At 40.2% G+C, this 19,732-nt stretch overlaps 2 protein-coding genes and 1 long non-coding RNA gene across 6 annotated transcripts in view; 1 reads left to right on the top strand and 2 right to left on the bottom strand.

Moving 5' to 3' along the window:
• Positions 1 to 19,732, top strand: part of LOC139549643 (zinc finger protein 180-like) — a 167,296-nt gene that overhangs the window by 16,324 nt on the left and 131,240 nt on the right. The window lies entirely within an intron of this gene.
• On the bottom strand, positions 3,355 to 6,731 carry LOC139550443 (uncharacterized). The gene is made up of 3 exons (XR_011670040.1): positions 5,751 to 6,731; positions 4,371 to 5,550; positions 3,355 to 3,978 (listed from the first exon to the last, which is right to left on the bottom strand). It is a non-coding gene; the product is annotated as an uncharacterized lncRNA (long non-coding RNA).
• On the bottom strand, positions 8,516 to 19,597 carry LOC139548730 (zinc finger protein ZFP2-like). Of its 4 annotated transcripts, XM_071358507.1 has the most exons (4): positions 19,492 to 19,590; positions 19,405 to 19,452; positions 19,303 to 19,344; positions 8,516 to 11,811 (listed from the first exon to the last, which is right to left on the bottom strand). In XM_071358507.1, exons 1-4 carry the CDS (start codon positions 19,535 to 19,537, stop codon positions 10,631 to 10,633), a joined length of 1,317 nt encoding a protein of 438 aa, XP_071214608.1. In that variant the 5' UTR covers positions 19,538 to 19,590; the 3' UTR covers positions 8,516 to 10,630. The 4 variants fall into 4 exon arrangements, with proteins under 4 accessions (XP_071214608.1, XP_071214599.1, XP_071214623.1 ...); XM_071358498.1 differs by having other exon boundaries at positions 19,405 to 19,597; XM_071358522.1 differs by lacking the exon at positions 19,303 to 19,344 and having other exon boundaries at positions 19,492 to 19,589.

The following is a 19,732-nucleotide window of genomic DNA, read 5'->3' as shown; positions in this document are numbered from 1 at the left end:
CTTAACCCCTTTAAATGTCAACTTCAACAGGCTAGGGACGTCCCAAGGATGTATCTCTATCTCTTTACATTGCTTATTTATATTCAGTGGCCTGACTGCGTCCAGACTGTCAAAGGCCCATCCTGTTAGATCTGAACCTAATGGAGCTTGGAGTGATCGGATGACAGAAGTCACATTTAGGTACCAGGTGTAACTGAGGCCATAGATGCTCCATATCCATTACTTTTTATGTTTTATATAATATGACTAAATGTGTTTATTTCTGTGTTGCAGGGGCAGTCAAGAAATGGAACAGTAAGGCCACAGAACATGACATAAGCAGAGCTGTGGGAAACCACCTCAAGCCCCTGGTAGAGCCGGGGGTGGTGTTTACCACTCCACCAGCAGAGCTGTGGGAGACCACCTCAAGCCCCTGGTAGAGCCGTGTTTACCACTCCACCACGCCTTCAGCAGGCTGGAAAAGTGATACTGTTTTTCATACTAAGAGGGACCAAGAGTCTGTTGATTGGTCATTGGGTTCATTTGTTGAAATCAAATCAAGCTTTATTTATACAGCACATTTCAGACATGGTGCAACACAATGGCTTCACAGGAAAAAACAGTGAAAATAAACAGAAATATTGAGGATAAAAAAACAAAGAACAACTGAAAGACTAATGAGCATTGCAAAGGAAATGCCATTGATTAAAATATTAACAATATGATGCTACATCCAACCCAAAACATAACTTGTTTTTTAGGAGGGGCTCTGAAAGATACTATGGGGGCATCGGCTGGAAAAGTGGGATTGATCCATTTGTTTGTTTCAGTTTTCAGTGTTTGAATCCTTTGAAGTATTGTTGATTTCAAAATGTTTCATTTTCAACATATGAACTGGGTTGGTTGAAAAATGATACTAAACTTACATACCAGCACTATTTTGACATAGTGGGAGATATACTGAATTCATACTGTTTTTCATACTAAAGATGGACCAAGATATGTGTTGCTTTTGCACATTTTTATTCATTGGTTTAGCAAGAGTCTGTTGATTGGTCAGTCATTGGGTTCATTTGTTTTGCAATTTGTTTTAAAATATGTTCAAATCAAATCAAGCTTTATTTATACATCACATTAAAAATATATATATATATTTAGCAAACAGAAGATTAACAACTGAAAGACAAATAAGCCTAAAGAAATGCCATTGATTAAAATATTAACAATTGGATGCAACATCCAACCCAAAATATAAGCTTGTTTTACTACATTGTTATAAAGAAAACCAGAAATAACACTTAATAGCGAACTAACAAAGAGTCACTGACAACTAAACAGGTGGGGTTTTACTGACTAACGAGGTGACACCATCAGTGCGTCCTACGAGCTAACGAGCTATACGTGCTAACGAGCTAACGAGTTATACGTGCTAACGAGCTATACGCGATAAAGTCCAACCTCAAAACATAAATGGCTAACCAAAGCCTGTAACACCTTCCCCCTTAAACTATCATTATGACATCATGGATGAATTCTAGAATATACTATATAGCCTAGAAACCTGGTTAAACTATCATTGTGACATAATGGATGAATTCTAGAATATACTATATAGCCTAGAAACCTGGTTAAACTATCATTATGACATCATGGATGAATTCTAGAATATACTACACTGCTCAAAAAAATAAAGGGAACACTTAAACAACACAATGTAACTCCAAGTCAATCACACTTCTGTGAAATCAAACTGTCCACTTAGGAAGCAACACTGATTGACAATAAATTTCACATGCTGTTGTGCAAATGGAATAGACAAAAGGTGGAAATTATAGGCAATTAGCAAGACACCCCCAATAAAGGAGTGATTCTGCAGGTGGTGACCACAGACCACTTCTCAGTTCCTATGCTTCCTGGCTGATGTTTTGGTCACTTTTGAATGCTGGCGGTGCTCTCACTCTAGTGGTAGCATGAGACAGAGTCTACAACCCACACAAGTGGCTCAGGTAGTGCAGCTCATCCAGGATGGCACATCAATGCGAGCTGTGGCAAGAAGGTTTGCTGTGTCTGTCAGCGTAGTGTCCAGAGCATGGAGGCGCTACCAGGAGACAGGCCAGTACATCAGGAGACGTGGAGGAGGCCGTAGGAGGGCAACAACCCAGCAGCAGGACCGCTACCTCCGCCTTTGTGCAAGGAGGAGCACTGCCAGAGCCCTGCAAAATTACCTCCAGCAGGCCACAAATGTGCACAGAACTGAACTAAAGAAGCGGATAGAAATACTAGGAGAGAGGGGAAAACCTACACAGAACTGAACTGAATCAAAGATGGAAGAGAGGGGAACCCCTACACAGAACTGAACTGAATCAAAGATGGCGGATAGAAATACTAGGAGAGAGGGGTAACCCTACACAGAACTGAACTGAATCAAAGATGGCAGACATAAATACTAGAAGAGAGGGGTACCCCTACACAGAACTGAACTGAATCAAAGGTGGCGGACAGAAATACTAGAATGGAAGCAACTGTAAGGGATTATAACGTCATAACGAATCATGCAAAAAACATGTACAGTTGACAGGAATGTTAGTTCATGTAGAGACAAATGATTATGCATTTTTTTATCATAAAGTTAATTTATGAAAATCGCCATTTAGCAAGGTAGCTGACATTAGCCAGCTAGCTGACTAGCTAACATTAGCCAGCTAGCTGACCCAGCTAACATTAGCCAGCTAGCTGACTAGCTTTATGGGTGTTGTGACATGAGTATGAAATTGTAATTCTGGTTGTTTTAGGGACTCCTGAAACAACCAGCAAACCAGGCGGTTGATTTGTGAAACAGTGGATGTATAGAATCTAGCTTGCTGAAGAATTTACTGCAAATTGAATGTACAATTTTGTAAGCTTTCCTTGCTGATATTTACCATGCAGATAGATGAAATAACGTAGCTAGCTATGTTCTTGCTTATTGTGCAGTGGATGATTAAAATCCCTCTATGCCTATGGATGTGTAGCTAGCTATCTAGCCGATCTGTGTATGGACCCAAACGTTTGGTATACATATTAGTTCAGAACCTAGCTATGAACCTCAGCTATCATAGCCAGTTGTATCAACTTCAAAACAGCCTGAATGACATTAATGAAGCCTATGGACTGAGTAGAATATAATATCATGTTGTGCCAAGGATGCACGTCTTATTTACATGTAGTTATTACCATGCATGAGATCCCCACATTGTAGCCTGTACATTTAATATATTCAATGATCATGTACTCTACCTTGGCAAATAAAGGTGCAGTTTAGGTATGAATGTCTTTGAGATTATTTTTCAGTCATATCCAATACCAGGAGAATCAAATTCCAGTATTTGAATGATGCTGTGTCTGCATGTATGTATTACAATTATACACTTCAACAGTGTTTACCAATCTTGGTCCTGGGACATCAATGGTTACACATTGTAACTAATAGACTAGAAACAGGATTTAACTAGTTAATTCATATATACAGAAATATAATGTTAAAACAGAACACTACACTTCCTATGCATCATGTAAATACTCCAACACCGGTTCATCTCAACATCTAATGCCCTTCATCTGCATTGATCTGATAAACACAGGATAGGTGGAGTATTTCATCACATTACACTTCATTTCAACCAGTAGAGAATGTGAAACGCTTTTTTGAAAAGCTCATTGTCCAAGTGTTATAAATACAAGTTCAATCTGTACTTCAATGCACATCTGTTGTGCATTATAAAAACAGAGGAAGAAAGAGGAGGTGGAGAGAGAGGTGTAAAAGACAGAAAGGGAAAGAGGTAAGCACATAGGAGCAGGGAAGGCAGCACATGATTAATGAATCACAGTGCTACCTAAATATTCTCTCAGTTCATCACAATTACATAATAGTGTCTCTAGTCGGCCCAAAGGTTATCTTAAAAGCAGGTGAGGTGGCGATGATGGGACTGGGGGTTGGCATCCTCTCACATCAAAACATATCTGCAGATGAGAGACAGATGGAGAGAGAGAGCATGTTTAAGCCTTGTGTTTTAATTTTTTATTCTAACATTGTTAATCATCAATCAGGAGGTGAAATGCAAAACTGACCTGGGATCATTAACTCTGGGACTACTGCATCTCTCTGTATTTCAATGTAAAGCATCTCTTTAATAATACTTCCTGTATAATATAAACTGACCTGGGATCATTAACTCTGGGACTACTGCATCTCTCTGTATTTCAATGTAAAGCATCTCTTTAATAATATTTCCTGTATAATATAAACTGACCTGGGATCATTAACTCTGGGACTACTGCATCTCTGTCTGTATTTCAATGTAAAGCATTTCTTTAATAATACTTCCTGTTGTCCTGACCAAGTGACCTCTCACCTCTGATCATGCTGTGCCCTCGATGTAGCCAGTTCAGATGCAGGAGGGGTTCACCGACACAGCTGATATAACCTAGAGGATTTAGGGAGAAGCGGAGAGAGGGATGAAGTGAAGGAGAGAGACTGTTATTGAGAAAATAAGGTAGTTAAAGCCACAGTGTTCAACAGGAATCTGTGTGTGGCCTCACCTGGTGTCCACACCACACTAAGTGGCTGCAGAGTACTTTATGCTGAAAAACATGAACGGACACACAAGGACAAACAATATAGCGTAGTTATAGAAATAATGAAGTGTCTTACTATTCTCCATGGTTGGCCCTCTTGCCTATTCTTTGAAGGTGGAAGGAGCCACAGTTATACACCTGAACCTGCTTACTGCACAACACAATCCATCAATCAGATTGATACATGAGTGTGTAGGTGTGGGTTATAGAGTGTCTAATTGTTCTACGTTTTTTCAATATTAGTGATTTAAAACAGCCTGTTTTGTTTTTGCACAGACATCACACCCTTACCTAAACAGCACCCTCACATGAGAAGTAGAAATCAAAGGGAGAGACACTGTGAATTGAATAACTGCAGTTGACATAGCTAAGTAAATGGAAGAATACTCTTATTGCAATGTGGATGGCTCTTAAAAGAGCCTTTGGTTGTGCATAGTGTAGTCTATGGTGTTGCCAGGGAACAGCACCCTCTTAAAAGAGCCTTTGGTTGTGCATAGTGTAGTCTATGGTGTTGCCAGGGAACAGCACCCTCTTAAAAGAGCCTTTGGTTGTGCATAGTGTAGTCTATGGTGTTGCCAGGGAACAGCACCCTCTTAAAAGAGCCTTTGGTTGTGCATAGTGTGGTCTATGGTGTTGCCAGGGAATAGCACCCTCTTTGAAGAAGTAGGAGGTGAAGATCTCCTGCACACGGATTGCCTCTCTTGCTGCGTTGTTGGACCCCATCCTTGAAACATCCTGCAGAGCAGCAGACTCCTCCTCTGGGACACGGCGGCGAGCTGCAGATCCCCTCCTGGTTCTCGTGTCCATCCTCATGAAGTTACGCAGGACACAGGTAGCCTTCACACATCTGAGTTCCTCCAGGAGACAGTCCCAGATGACCCTGGTCACCCAACCTTGCAGTGCCCTACACGGTAACTGTAGGCAATCGTTTTGCAGGAATCTCCAGTTACAAGGTATCTGTAGGAATACGGAAGACAATGTAATTATTAGACTGTTACATCACCAGGTCATTGTGGATTACTAAAGTATAATATCCCTGATAACAAATCATGATAACATTGGATTGATACATGCATGGGCACACATATGTACATGTGTAGCATGTGACAATAACAGGATCATATCAAGGATGACATCACAAATGAATACATAAATACCACTTGAAGCTTGATGATGAGTTGATCATTTGAATCAGCTGTGCAGTGCTGAGGCAAAAACAACAATGTGCCTCTTTGAGTCCCCAGGACTGAGAACCACTGCTCTTCATTGGGACCTCTTCATATGTAGACTGGCTTTCATAGCGCTCTTTATCTGAGGACAGAAAACCTCACAAGAAACACACTTCATTATAGTCAAATTACACCACACTGAATATTATGTTACTATTATCTCTGTCTGAAACACTCATCCAGCCATTCCCTCATCCTCACTTCTAGGGTCAGGAACAACACAAAAGTACCTGCCCTATCCAGAATAGCCTCCTCTCTCACTGACAGTTGGGGCTGCTATCCTTTCACCCTCCATGGCTGTTAGCTAGCTACCTACAAATGCATTGGAGTTTGTTTTTTACAGTGATAAATACATCAAGATAGCTAGCTAATATGAAGTTAGACAGCTGATGATATTTAATTCACTTAGCTATCTATCTATACAGTATTTGAAGTTGGTTAGACAGCTAGCTAGCTCATTTAGCAGCTCGTTTGAGTTAGCCTGCACTGTAGCTAGTTAGCTAATAATACATCGTTGTTTTTACATTTTCCAAATCTATTTCCTTACTTGAAGAGGTTCTCCCAGCCATGTGGACAACTGGAAACAGGGCAGCAAAGTTTGTCCCCAGAGCGTTTTAGAGGATATTACTATTGAACTATGAACCCATTTAATAACCAGACCTTCATACAAACTTGCTCTGCTGAATTCTTGACGGAGTCACAACGGGCAGGCAGAGCGGCACACAGCAGTTTACCGCCATTTATCTAGTGTACATTCACCCTCAGTCACCTTGTCCTAGAGAGATTTACATGGTTATCAAAACGTCACACCAGGGTGAGCCTAAACAAAACACAGCCCTATGGTGAAAATGAATGGTGGAAAAACGATGTGAACCATTTTCCTGTTTGACCTGTAGTTGTTATGGATGTTATGGCGCCCCATCTGCTGACTAGACGCAGTTGACGAAAATTTACATTTTATTTTCAGACAACAAGTTAAAGTGTAGGAAGCATGAGTTTTTACTCACCAGTGTAACAACACAGTGTGGTTAAAGACTTAGTAACTTAGTTGTAGTCACGATCTGGTTACCTACAAGGACAAACAGTTAGGTTTTTTGTTTTAAATTTACAAAATTAAAATTACAAATTTACATTTTAAATGTTTTCTTTACTCAAGTATTACAATTGTTTTTTAGGGGTGTAGGGTGGAAGCTGTCTCCGCGTAACAGGGAATTCCTGTCCGTCTGCTTCCTGTATAGGTCTGTGCTAAAACCACCCCCCTCCCTCTTAATCAACATGTCCAGTAACTTGTTTCATGCACATCAAAGGTGAGGGTGAATTTCAGATGTTCACTGCTTGTATTGATGAAGGAGTGGAATCGATGAAGTTCCTCTGCTGTCCCCTGGAATAGAAGGAACACGTCATCAATGAAGACTTTTACAGAGCCTGATGAGGTGCTAGAATGGATTGTTAGGGATGACAATCACATTCTTCTCTAACAACCCCACACACAGATTGGTATAATTAGATGCCATTTTTTTAACTACAATGACCATAATGACCTGCGCACCTACTTGTCTTGTCTGTCTTTCCTTTACACCAGCTATGTAAAAGAGACTGAATAATGTGTAACAGCCCTGGGCTCGAACCAGGGACTTCAAGTTCAGAAGTCAGAACCCATCACCTGCTATGTAAGAGACAGAAGAATGCACAATGGTCAATGCCATCTGGGATCCTTGGGACATCCCTACCCTAAACCCTACCTTAACCCTTTTAAAGGTCAACTTCAATGGGCTAGGGACGTCCCAAGGATGTATCTCTACCTGAAAATACATGATATAAGTGATTGATAGTTGGTATTCAGCAGTCATAAAGCCTTATTTACTTTAATGAACTACTAAATAGTGATTTTGTCAGACAGCAGCTCTACACTTTATTGACTGACTGATCCATTCATCCTTCCATCCCTCCTCAGCCTTCCTCTCCTCTGAAGACCCAATGAGGGTGGAGCTCAGTCAGAGAGCTGTTGAGGGACTGGTTAGGAAGAACACTTCTACAGCCAGAGAGGCCACACATGGTTTAGATGGTAAATATTTTTGTCCCCTTAGTGGTTCATCACGTAAGCAAAAGGGAATATGTTCCATCATCTATGTTTATTTACGTTAGTGCAAATTGTATTGGTGTAATTTCTCACCCCTTTTGGCTGTATGAAAGTTAATTTCCCCTCAGGCACACACATTTGTTCTTTGATATTATGTTAGTAATTTGTGTCAAATGTTCTTTTCCCAACTCATTCACCCCATCTCTTTACATTGCTTATTTATATTCAGTGGCCTGACTGCATCCAGACTATGTCAAAGGCCCATCCTGGTAGATCTGAACCTAATGCAGCTTGGAGTGATCAGATGACAGAAGTCACAGTTAGGTGCCAGGTGTAACTGAGGCCATAGATGCTCCACATCCATTACTTTGAGTGTTTCATATAATATGACTAAATGTGTTTCTTTCTGTGTTGCAGGGGCAGTCAAGAATTGGAACGGCAAGGCCACGGAACATGACATAAGCAGAGCTGTGGGAGACCACCTCAAACCCCTGGTGGAGCCGGGGGTGGTGTTCACCACTCCACCACGCCTTCAGCAGGCTTGAAAAGTGGGATTAAGACTGATTTTCATACAAAGATGGACCAAGAGTCTGTTGATTGATCAGTCATTGGGTTCATTTCTTAAAATCAAATCAAGCTTTATTTATACAGCACATTTCAGACATGGATGCAACACAATGGCTTCACAGGAGAAAACAATGAAAATAACCAGAAATACTTAGTACACAAAAATAACAGGATAAAAAAAACAGAAGATTAACAACTGAAAGACCAATGAGCATTCTAAGGAAATGCTATTGATTAAAACACTAATTGGATGCAATATCCAACCCAAAATATAAGCTTTTTTTTTAGGAGGGGTTCTCAAAGACACTATGGGGGTGTCGACTGAAAGTTGACTAGTAACAACAACTGGGACCTAAAAGACACCACCCATGATACCCACTAAATCTGCCCAAGAAGAGGCAAACAAAAGAAAAACCCACAATAAACTTAAAGACAGGAAGCAAACCAAAAAGGTGGAGACTCTCCACATCTATCAAGACAACTGGAGCACTAGGCCAGACACTCTTAAATAGAACCTGGACCAGCTCAGGTGAAACACCTTCCCACTAACGAGATGGACAAGCCAGCACAGGTGTAACACATACTGAATAACGAGGTAACACCAATCAGTGCGTCCTACGTGCTAACGAGCTAGACGTGCTAACGAGCTAGACGTGCTAACGAGCTAGACGTGCTAACGAGCTAGACGTGCTAAAGTCCAACCTCAAAACATAAATGAAAAAAATATATACAATCATATAAAAAAAAATATTTTACTTTCTACTAACTATAACTCACAAGCTTCTAGAACTCTCGTCTTCCTAAAACCCACTAGCTTCTAGAACTCTCATCGCCTTGGAAAGACCAAACAAAACTCAAATCAAATTGTATTAGTCATGATTTCAAGAGCTCCTGCAATATCCCGAGCTTCTCTTTTCAGGGTTCACTCGATAGGCATGTTGTTGGATCGGGGCCCAGTCCCCAATGTCATGCTCTAGTACATGTGGGTTGGTACATCTGAGAATGATCCCTGATATTCTAAAAGCAGGATAACAATTTCAATATAATTTTACCCAAAAATTGTCAGCTGGTTGCATCAATAATTATGACTAAATGTTACATGAATTGTAAATATCAAAAGCAAATGTACACCCCTTTGTTAATATGTATTGGCAATAATTAACTTAATGGTGAGGCATGGAATAATAAAACATGTATCTTTTGTCAGGCTGAATGTTTGAATATATGAGGTGATTTGAATCATGCTTCTTCAGTAGTGGAATAAAGACAATTAGCACTTGAATGTAGTCAATAAATACTGGAGTGATGTAGGATTGTTAATAAAATTGATTATAGACCAATTTATTATACTGCGTCCATGTGTTTAGGCTGCAAGTACCTTGAAATTAAGTTGTTTTCAAGTAATTTAAAAAACGACCCGAAAATACATATTTTTTAACTTTCACTTTCAACCGAACATATATTGGACTTCGGGGATAGTCTTCTTTTCAACGTCTTTTCAATGACATTTTGCTAAGTGGGAATAGCGCAATGTCAAAACACAGTTTTAACGTGTCCAAATCAATAACCAATATGCAGAAACAGTTTGGGATATATTGAAAACCTAAACATTTTGAAGTGTTGCATTTTGATTCAAGTGGGTCACCAACGTGTTAAGTGTAACACAACTCTATTTTTGTTAGTCACATTTTGTTAAATCTCATAAATAGTACTCTTTCAATTCAGAGCCTGGATTTCCCCCTGAGGCTAATATCCATATCATGTTGAAATCAATAGAACAGGGGACAAACGTTTAGGGTTCTACATTGTGACATCATTAAAATACTCCTTCTACAATGTTAAAACATTCTACATTGTGACATCATTAAAATACTCCTTCTACAATGTTAAAACATTCTACATTGTGACATCATTAAAATACACCTTCTACAATGTTAAAACATTCTACATTGTGACATTATTAAAATACTCCTACTACAATGTTAAAACATTCTATATTGTGACATCATTAGAATACTGCTACTACAATGTTAAAACATTCTATATTTTGACGTTACTAAAATACTTCCACAATATTAAAAACATTATTTCATTGATATCATGAAACAACAACATGTATTTTCTGATGTTGAATCCGAGATCCTTTATCAGATTATCTCTGCTATACATTACAGCTATAAGGTTTCTGTCCTGTGTGTGTTCTCTGGTGTTCTGTCAGACAGCCAGATGTACTAAAACTCTTCCCACATTGATCACAGCTATATGGTTTATCTCCTGTGTGTGTTCTCTGGTGTATAGTTAGATAGCGAAATCTGGTAAATCTCTTCCCACATTGGTCACAGACAAAATATTTCTCTAATGTGTGTGTTCTCTGGTGGAAAGTTAGATAGATAGATCTGGCAAATCTTTTCCTACATTGATCACAGCTATAAGATTTCTCCCCTGTGTGTGTTCTCTGGTTCTCCCCTGTGTGTGTTCTCTGGTGTACTATCAGGCCGGTATGCTGAGTAAAACTCTTTCCACATTGATTACAGGTATAAGGTTTCTCTCCTGTGTGTGTCCGCTGGTGTACTATCAGGCTGGTATGCTGAGTAAAACTCTTTCCACATTGATTACAGGTATAAGGCTTCTCTCCTGTGTGTGTTCTCTGGTGTACAGTCAGATGGCTAGATGTAGTTAAACTCTTCCCACATTGATCACAGATATAAGGTTTCTCGCCTGTGTGTGTTCTCTGATGTCGATTCAGATGGCTAGATGTAGTAAAACTCATGCCACATTGATCACAGGTATAAGGCTTCTCTCCTGTGTGTGTTCTCTGATGCACAGTCAGAGAGCTAGATATAGTAAAACTCTTCCCACATTGATCACAGGTATAAGGTTTCTCTCCTGTGTGTGTTCTCTGGTGTACAGTCAGAGAGCTAGATGCCGTAAAACTCATCCCACATTGATCACAGCTATAAGGTTTCTCTCCTGTGTGTGTTCTCTGGTGTATAGTCAGAGAGCTTGATGTAGTAAAACTCCTCCCACATTGATCACAGCTATAAGGTTTCTCTCCTGTGTGTGTTCGCTGGTGTGAAGTCAGGGAGCTAGATATAGTAAAACTCTTCCCACATTGATCACAGCTATAAGGTTTCTCTCCTGTGTGTGTTCTCTGGTGTATTTTAAGTTCTGATGAACATGTGCAACCTTTCCCACAGTCAGAGCAGAACTGAGATTTCTTCCCTGTGGGTCTCTGCTGGTGTTTCTTGAGGTGTTTTGATGTGGAGAGACTCTTCTCTGCCTCGTCAGCATCATGAGGTTGTTGAGACCCCCCAGAGGATCCACTATAGTCACGTCTCTCTCCTGTGTGAACAAAGTCAGACAGATGGTTTAAGGCCCACAACAGCAAAAATCCACTGTAAAAAGCTGATGCCAACAGCGTAGCCATGATGTTGTACAAACAATGATGTCTGTAATGAATGTTAATTATTTGACATTTGTCTTAAGACAGTCAAGTGAACAACAAGTCATATTTTGTCTTGTTTTCCCATTAGTAGTAACATCAACGATTGTATGCTAGAAATATGTTTTTAAAGTTGTTGAAATCCAAAGCAGTGTGCCAGACAACTTTTGGTCTCCAATATAGGCACCTTTCTGTAGGTCTAGGTCTATGTTGTTGTTCTATGTTTTATGTGAAGTTATGGGTCCTACAGTAGGTCTATGTTGTTGTTAGGTGAAGTTATGGGTCCTACAGTAGGTCTATGTTGTTGTTAGGTGAAGTTATTGGTCCTACAGTAGGTCTATGGTATAACTAGCGGTTTCCGCATTAGCTTGGAGGAGTTTCTGCAACCAAATTGCGTTTTAGCAAACACAAAGGGCAGAGAGCGATGCACCTATTTGGGGATGTCTGATAGTATTTACACACCACCACTAATGATTTGTGGAGCTTCTCAAAGTAATTTTCTCTTCACCTCAAACAGAAAGTAAACAAAGTCTTACTAAAATCAATTGGCGAATGACAATAGTTCCTCAAAGTATTTGTAAAATATTTCCAGCTCTCACTCTTGATAAACACTTGACATGAAAGGGAAAAATGTAATGCTCTGATCCAGTGGAAATGTCATAAAATACCTTATTACTTCTTATCCCTTACACAAATAGCCTACAGCTGTGTCTGTCCCAAACTCACTGGCACGGGAAACTCTCAGGGCCCAGAATATTTTATATCAAGTTTCGGACTGACCTAGGTGATAGTTGATACAATGTTTCAAGTTCTATGTAGACAGGCCATGCGCAGCCAATGTGATTTATTTTTATCTGGATATTTTCTAGCTGTTTTTATTTGTTGGCTTTATGTAGGCTATTTTTACATAGTTGGCAATGGCAATAAAAGTTATTTAGATTTGTATAATTTTCATTTAGATAGAATGTAGATTAATCACAGACAATGATTTTGAGATACAAAGACTATTATAATTGTTATTACTATTATAAATTAAATTAAACTGTTCCAGTAAAATGTGAATATGAAAATCATAACTGGCACCAGATCAGTAGAAATGGTCAGATAAATTGGCACTGCAAATGGAAAAGGTTGCCGACTGCTGTTGTAGCCTATTACTGGAAACTTCAGGAGCATAACGTCAGAATTTACGAAGACCAGCCACAGCGTGAGGGGAATGCTAAGGAAGAGTTTTTTTCCTTATGGTTAGGCTATCTTGATCTCTGGTTCCCTCCAGTCATTTGTGTGTCTCAATTCTTTAATAAAACGGGTGATTCCTATGTTGATGATGTAAAGAATATTTGCTGCTCTGTGGTGTGTAATGAGGAGCAACCAGACGCTGCACGCATTTATGAAATTGGTTATTCCAGTTACTAATAAGCATGCACCCATTAAGAAAATGACTGTAAAAGCTGTTAAATCCCAGTGGATTGATGAGGAATTGAAAAATGGTATGGTAAAGAAGGATGAGGGAAAAGGAATGGCAAATAAGTCTGGCTGAACAACCGATTGGCAAACATCCTGCAAATTGAGAAATCATGTGACTAAACTGAATAAAAATAAAAAAACGACACAATGAAACAAAGACAATTGACATAAAGAATGACAGTAAAAAGCTTTGGAGAACCTTACATACAATTTTGGGGAAAAATGTACTGAATCAGACGGCTCATTCATCACAAAGCCCACTACTTTTATGATTTTTTCATTAGGCATGACATACCAGCAGCAAACGCTGACACTACACATCCAAGTATATCTGACCAAATTATGAAAGACAAGCATTGTAATTTAGAATTCCGTAAAGTCAGTGTGGAAGAGGTGAAAAAATTATTGTTGTCTATCAACAATGACAAGCCACCGGGGTCTGACAATCTAGATGGAAAATTACTGAGGATAATAGCGGACTATATTGCCACTCCTATTTTCCGTATCTTTAATTTAAGTCTACTAGAGAGCGTGTGCCCTCAGGCCTGGAGGGAAGCTAAAGTCATTCGACATGTGCTATGCTCTGCATAGTTAGCTCCAGGTAATATGTTGCACTTATTCAGCCATTCTGTGACCAAAAACAAGCTACATATGGACAGTACCAAAATAAACTGACTCTGGAAATGACAAAGCGCCTCGTAACCTTGCTGGAAATGGGACAAACGGACCCCTTCTGTGGTAACAGACTGGGACGATTTGTAATCAAATCTAATTCCCAGGAACGGGGTTCAAATGAACCACAGAGACTGCGTGGGATAATAACATGGCCGTGTCCAACCCTGCTTGTTCCCTCGACTCCACTACCAACCACCAATCTCCAACAGAGACCTTAACCTGTATCACTAGACACTTCATAGTGAGCTACAGGTAGGAATCAGCAATGAATCCCAATAATGAGCCACCTATGGGAGGGGTAACCCTTTGTGAACAAATCTCTCAACGTATTACTGCTACCCTGGGGAGATTGATATACCACTTGAACATCGGCTCCAACCCTCGTCGGATGTGGCAGGGCTTTCCACATCAGACTACAAAGGGAAGCACAGCCGATAGCTGCCCAGTGACACGAGCCTACCAGACCAGCTAAATTACTTCTATGCTCACTTCGAGGAAAGTAACACTGAAACATGCATGACAGCATCAGCTGTTCCGGACAACTTTGTGATCACGCTCTCCGCAGCCGATGTGAGTAAGACCTTTAAACATGTTAACATTCACAAGGCCACACGGATTACCAGGACGTGTACTCCAAGCATGCGCTGACCAACTTGCAAGGGTCTTCACTGACATTGTCATCCCCTGTCTGTGTCTGTAATACCAAGATGTTTCAAGCAGACCACCATAGTCCCTGTGCCCAAGAACACTAAGGTAATCTGCCTAAATGACTACCGACCCGTAGCACTCACGTCTGTAGCCATGAAGTGCTTTGAAAGGCTGGTCGTGGCTCACATCAACACCATTATCCCAGAAACACTAAACCCACTCCAATTTGCATACCACCCCAACAGATCCACAGATGATGCAATCTCTATTGCACTCCACACTGCACTTTCCCACCTGGACAAAAGGAACACCCATGTGAGAATGCTATTCATCGACTACAGCTCAGCGTTCAACACCATAGTACCCTCAAAGCTCATCACTAAGCTAAGGACCCTGGGACTAAACACTGAGCAACTCCCCATTCTCATCAAAGGGGTTGTAGTGGAGCAGTTGAAATCTTCAAGTTCCTTGGTATCCACATCCTTGGTGTCCACATTATAGGCTTAGTTAACTGGTGAACTGTTGAAATCATGGAAACATAATGACAACTCTAATTCTAGATTTGGAATAGAATGTGCAGCACCTTGAATATATTGTTGTTTGACATGACTACCAATTAATAAACCAGGGAGGAATTACTGACAGAATAGGAGCGTGGTGGAGACATCCAAGAGAGGGAAATCAGGAAGGGAAATGACAGCAAGTATTGCAGATGAAAGGGATAACAAGTTGGTGAAGCAACAGATGTGCTGGAATGAGAACAATATAGATGCTACTTTGAGAACACAAACTCTCACATCTTTCACAGCACAGAGCGAGGGATTCCAGGGATGACTGGAGGAGCAATGGAGGAAGCATTGTGGGATTCTCTTGGCGTGAGTACAGTTGGTGAGACTGAGTGGACGATGGTGAAGAACAGTCACTTTAACTCTACCTACATGTACATATTACCTCAACTAACCAGTGCCCCCTCACATTGACTCTGTACAGTTGGTGAGACTGAGTGAACGATGGTGAAGAACAGTGGCGTGAAAAGGGCTAAAGTTGGTAATGAACAGCAGTTTAGGGTCAGAGTGGGAATCATCAGCAAGGATGTTTTTGTGGGTGACCTGTTAACGGTCTCAAAGATGGTGAAGGATGAATTGGGTAAAGTGGAATCGGTTCGAGTGACCAGGAGCGGTATGATACTGATTGTGTGTCAACAGCGCAAAAGGAGAAAGCTTTGTGTGGTTTAGGTTAAACATTTCAGGTAGACGCACGTTGATTAAAATGAATGATAGACGGAAGGTTTTACTGTGGTTTGGTGAAGTGGTTCTCCCATCTTATGTAAAACCTGGTTAAGTGAGATATACAGAAGCCGCTGCAGTGTTACAATTGTAAAAAAGTTTGGACACGTGGCAGTGTTTGTCGAAGGAATAAATGTCGTAGTCAGGTGAAGCATGTTGTAATTGTGATGGGAATCACGTTCCCGAGTTCCCGGAGTGCCCTGTACGGATGAAGGATGTCACAGTAGCTAGGATGATCAGGCCCATCCAGCAGGTGTCCTATGTGGAGGCAGTGAAAATAGCTGAAGCAGAAGAGAGGAGAAGGTAGTTCATGTCCCACAGTCTGCAGTGAAGCCATGCAGGAGAAGGATCCCAACACACGAATAGTGAACAAAGTGGACTTTGTTATGTTTATAGAGCAAGTGATAAATTGCAATAATAAATTAAATGAATCGTCCAAAACTAGCAGTTTCCGCATTAGCTTGGAGGAGTTTGCAAGACGTTCCACCCCTCCCAGGTTCCTGAACCTGTGTAGGGATCTGAATAGTACCCTTTTTGTTTGAAATTCAGGGTAGTGGAGTGAATTTGGTTCGTGTTTATTTTACGTAATTAGTATGATTTGTTAATCCCACATTTTTTTGCGTTTTGGATATTTTTTACAACCCCGTACAGTAGGTGGCAGCAATACACCTGATGAGTGTAGTCTGACAAACCTCAGAGAAGAAGACATGGTAAGAACCAAAGTGTTGGACAGTGTTTCCAGTTGACCCTAATTAGATGTTACATTACATGTTGTTTCTTACTTCATGTAGCCGGCTAGCTAGCCAACATATTCATACTTCACTTACTCCTCTCTGATAAGATACCGCTGCACAAACATGCTTATCTAGGCCTACACCAGCACTGGTACCAGGCAGTATTAACTAGCTACGTTTGCTCTGACTCTTAATACATTTAGCAAGCTAGCTAGCCCGCTAACTAGCGATCAGCAGCTAACATTATTTAAGCAACACCTTGCTAAGAAAAGACCATCTTTCGCCTTTAATGTAATGGCATGAAAAGAATTGCCAGAATATTATACAATGACTTATCAACAGCTCTTAACTATTTGACCCGAACAGGAAATCTACACTGGCAGTTATAGAAAGACCCATTTACTATATAACCATTGATTCTTGAAGAATATAACTTATAAATGCCTCAAATGTTTCAATTGCATTACCCCACCAGAAACCAAAACATAAGCTCGTATAACGCCACTGTTTGAAAAACAAATACTATATGGCTGAGGAGTAGGGTCGATCCAAGCGTTCTGACCTCACAATGACAGTAAAACACCCAAGCTAACTGGCTAACGTTGGATAGCTTGCTAGACACAAATGAGAGAAAACCTCACTCTTACCATTTTACTTGCCCTAGCAGAGCTGGTTAGGCTGTTTTCATGTTATCCAGAGCGTTGGTGACTAACTGTGCTGCTGGCAACAATTTAATTTGAGCTTTTTTGCAGATGTTTACTGACACCGGCCATATTCAACGGGTGTTGAGCGTTATTAAATTCATTGGTTATTCTGCGCTCTAATCAAGTCAATAAACATTGGGTAGTTAGTTAGAATATAGTTACTATACTGGCAAGTTTGATGTATAAGTAGCCAACTAACGTTAGGTAGCTAGCTCACATACTGGTACATACTGCTGTAAAGATATGCTATGCGTTTTGTAAGGATATTTGTAATAAATATCATTTATTACAACACAAGCATATTTGCTATTACATTGTTATAACTAACTTCTTTCCAAACAGGGTTTCTCACAAACTCATAAGCAGATACTGAGACCCACACACACCCAGAGACAGATGGCTGACACAGGCCTTTCATAAAGACTGATAAGAAAAGGGTGCCTGGTACTGCATATCACGAGATACTGAGACACACACATACCCAAGGACAGAGGGCTGACGCAAACCTTTCATAAACACTGATAAGACAGGAACATCTACGCACACACAAAATCTCCTCTTCAGTCTGAACATTTTACAGAGACACACAGAAATGTCAAAATAGGAACATCTACGCACACACCTAATCTCCTGTTTTAGCTGAACATTTCTGAAGACAAAGAACTCTACTCAGAACCAATGAGACAGTGATACTAGCCTGAAGGGGACCTCGCCCAACTCATCAGGACCAACCAGAGGACCAGAACTTCCAGACTCAACCTACTTTCTGTGCTGTATAAAATGTCTATTGCACTCTGTTATCTGGGCTTCTTTCGGATAGTTCCATTTGAGCTTGATGAAAGGGTCCGTGCTATTTCAGATATCTTTACACTTTAATAAACTGCCTTATATCATACCTTATCCACCTGGTCCAGCATCTCAACTTGGTCTCACTCTTCTAGTAAATGTATCATCAACATAGTGTAGCTAACATAACGTGTAAGGTAACTTATTTGAAAAGTCATTACTTTATTGCATTGCTCAACATTTGTCATAATTATTTAAAGCAGTTCATTTGTATCCGCTCTCTCGTTGGACTTCGGCTGCATATTTCCCCCCATTTTCTTCAAATCTGAAAACGTTGAAGCCACGCCCATTTCCTGAAGAATTGCATTATGGGCCCTAAAGTACTGCGTGTATACGTCATATTTTGGCGAATTTAGTACGACATCCGGGAACTTTTGGCATACTAACTACATCCATACTATGACCAATAAGCAGACTATATACTCTATTAACATCACAAATAGAATACTCATACTAACTACATCATACTATGACCAATAAGCAGACTATATACTCAATTTAATTCACAAATAGTGCAGTTAGTATGAGTATTCTAACACAGCTCAGGACTCTGGGCAGCCATTTTGTTTGTTTAAAAACTAGGTTGCCCCTTTAAAAAAGCCACACAACAATCAACCAATCTGCAGTTCAACCAATAACAAAGCTGTAATTCCACCACTGTTTTGGTAATAAGATGATGGATGGGGCTGGAGAAATGTAACTACTCTCAAATTCATAGACAGACCTATGGATGAAAGGACTGACCATCCATGATATCAACATTATAGTTTTAACCATGTTGAGGCTATACAGTGTTGATTTACATTGTTTCTAAACATTGGAGAGAAAAAAAGCTTATTTGGGGTTCTGATGGGGTAAACAGTTGAACAAAGCTCATGAGGCATGTGTTTTATTCTTCAAGAATCAATGCCTATAAATAAATAATTTAAAAGTCTAAATATGGATGTAGCAATTGCATAGTTCCCCTTTAACACCAAACATCAGTTCAACAACCACAGAGTTTATGCCTCTGTATTTAAGACAGTACTTACTAGTGTCCTCCTCTTTAACTGAAACGTCTTTCTCTTCTTTCACTGTAACATACTTGTTAGGGCCCGTTCATCGTTAGAATTATTTCACTGTAACAGCCTCACCTTCTACTTGTTTTTGTATTGTAACAGCCTCCTTTTCCTCCTCCTCTTTCGCGAGAGCTTCTTTCTCCATCCAGCAGATCCCCTCTTCTTCAGCAGGAACGGGGTTAAGTTTGAGACTGGAGCTATGAGGCATGTACTGAAGTCGCTAAGCGGTATAATTCAAAGGAGTGTCACTTTATCAGCAGCACGTGATCAACGACGTCTGAAGAATCATTTCGTCGAACACCTGATTGGTTTGGTATTGGGCTCGTTCGACATTGCAGCCGACAGTGCAGGTGGCTGCTGACTGCTGATTGACTAATTTACAAATCACCTTGCATCATAAATA

This window comes from Salvelinus alpinus, chromosome 2 (genome assembly GCF_045679555.1).
Source record: "Salvelinus alpinus chromosome 2, SLU_Salpinus.1, whole genome shotgun sequence".
Lineage (NCBI taxonomy): Eukaryota > Metazoa > Chordata > Actinopteri > Salmoniformes > Salmonidae > Salvelinus > Salvelinus alpinus.
The sequence above is the reverse complement of the archived record's forward strand: the minus strand, read 5'-3'. Positions and strand labels throughout refer to the sequence as shown.

Coding starts and splice junctions, on each gene's coding strand:
- LOC139548730 (XM_071358498.1), bottom strand. CDS start 19,537: ATGCCTCATAGCTCCAGTCTCAAACTTAACCCCGTTCCTGCTGAAGAA. Junction 19,345..19,404: donor AATACAAAAACAAGTAGAAG/GTGAGGCTGTTA, acceptor AGTATGTTACAG/TGAAAGAAGAGAAAGACGTT. Junction 11,812..19,302: donor AGTTAAAGAGGAGGACACTA/GTAAGTACTGTC, acceptor TTGTTCACACAG/GAGAGAGACGTGACTATAGT.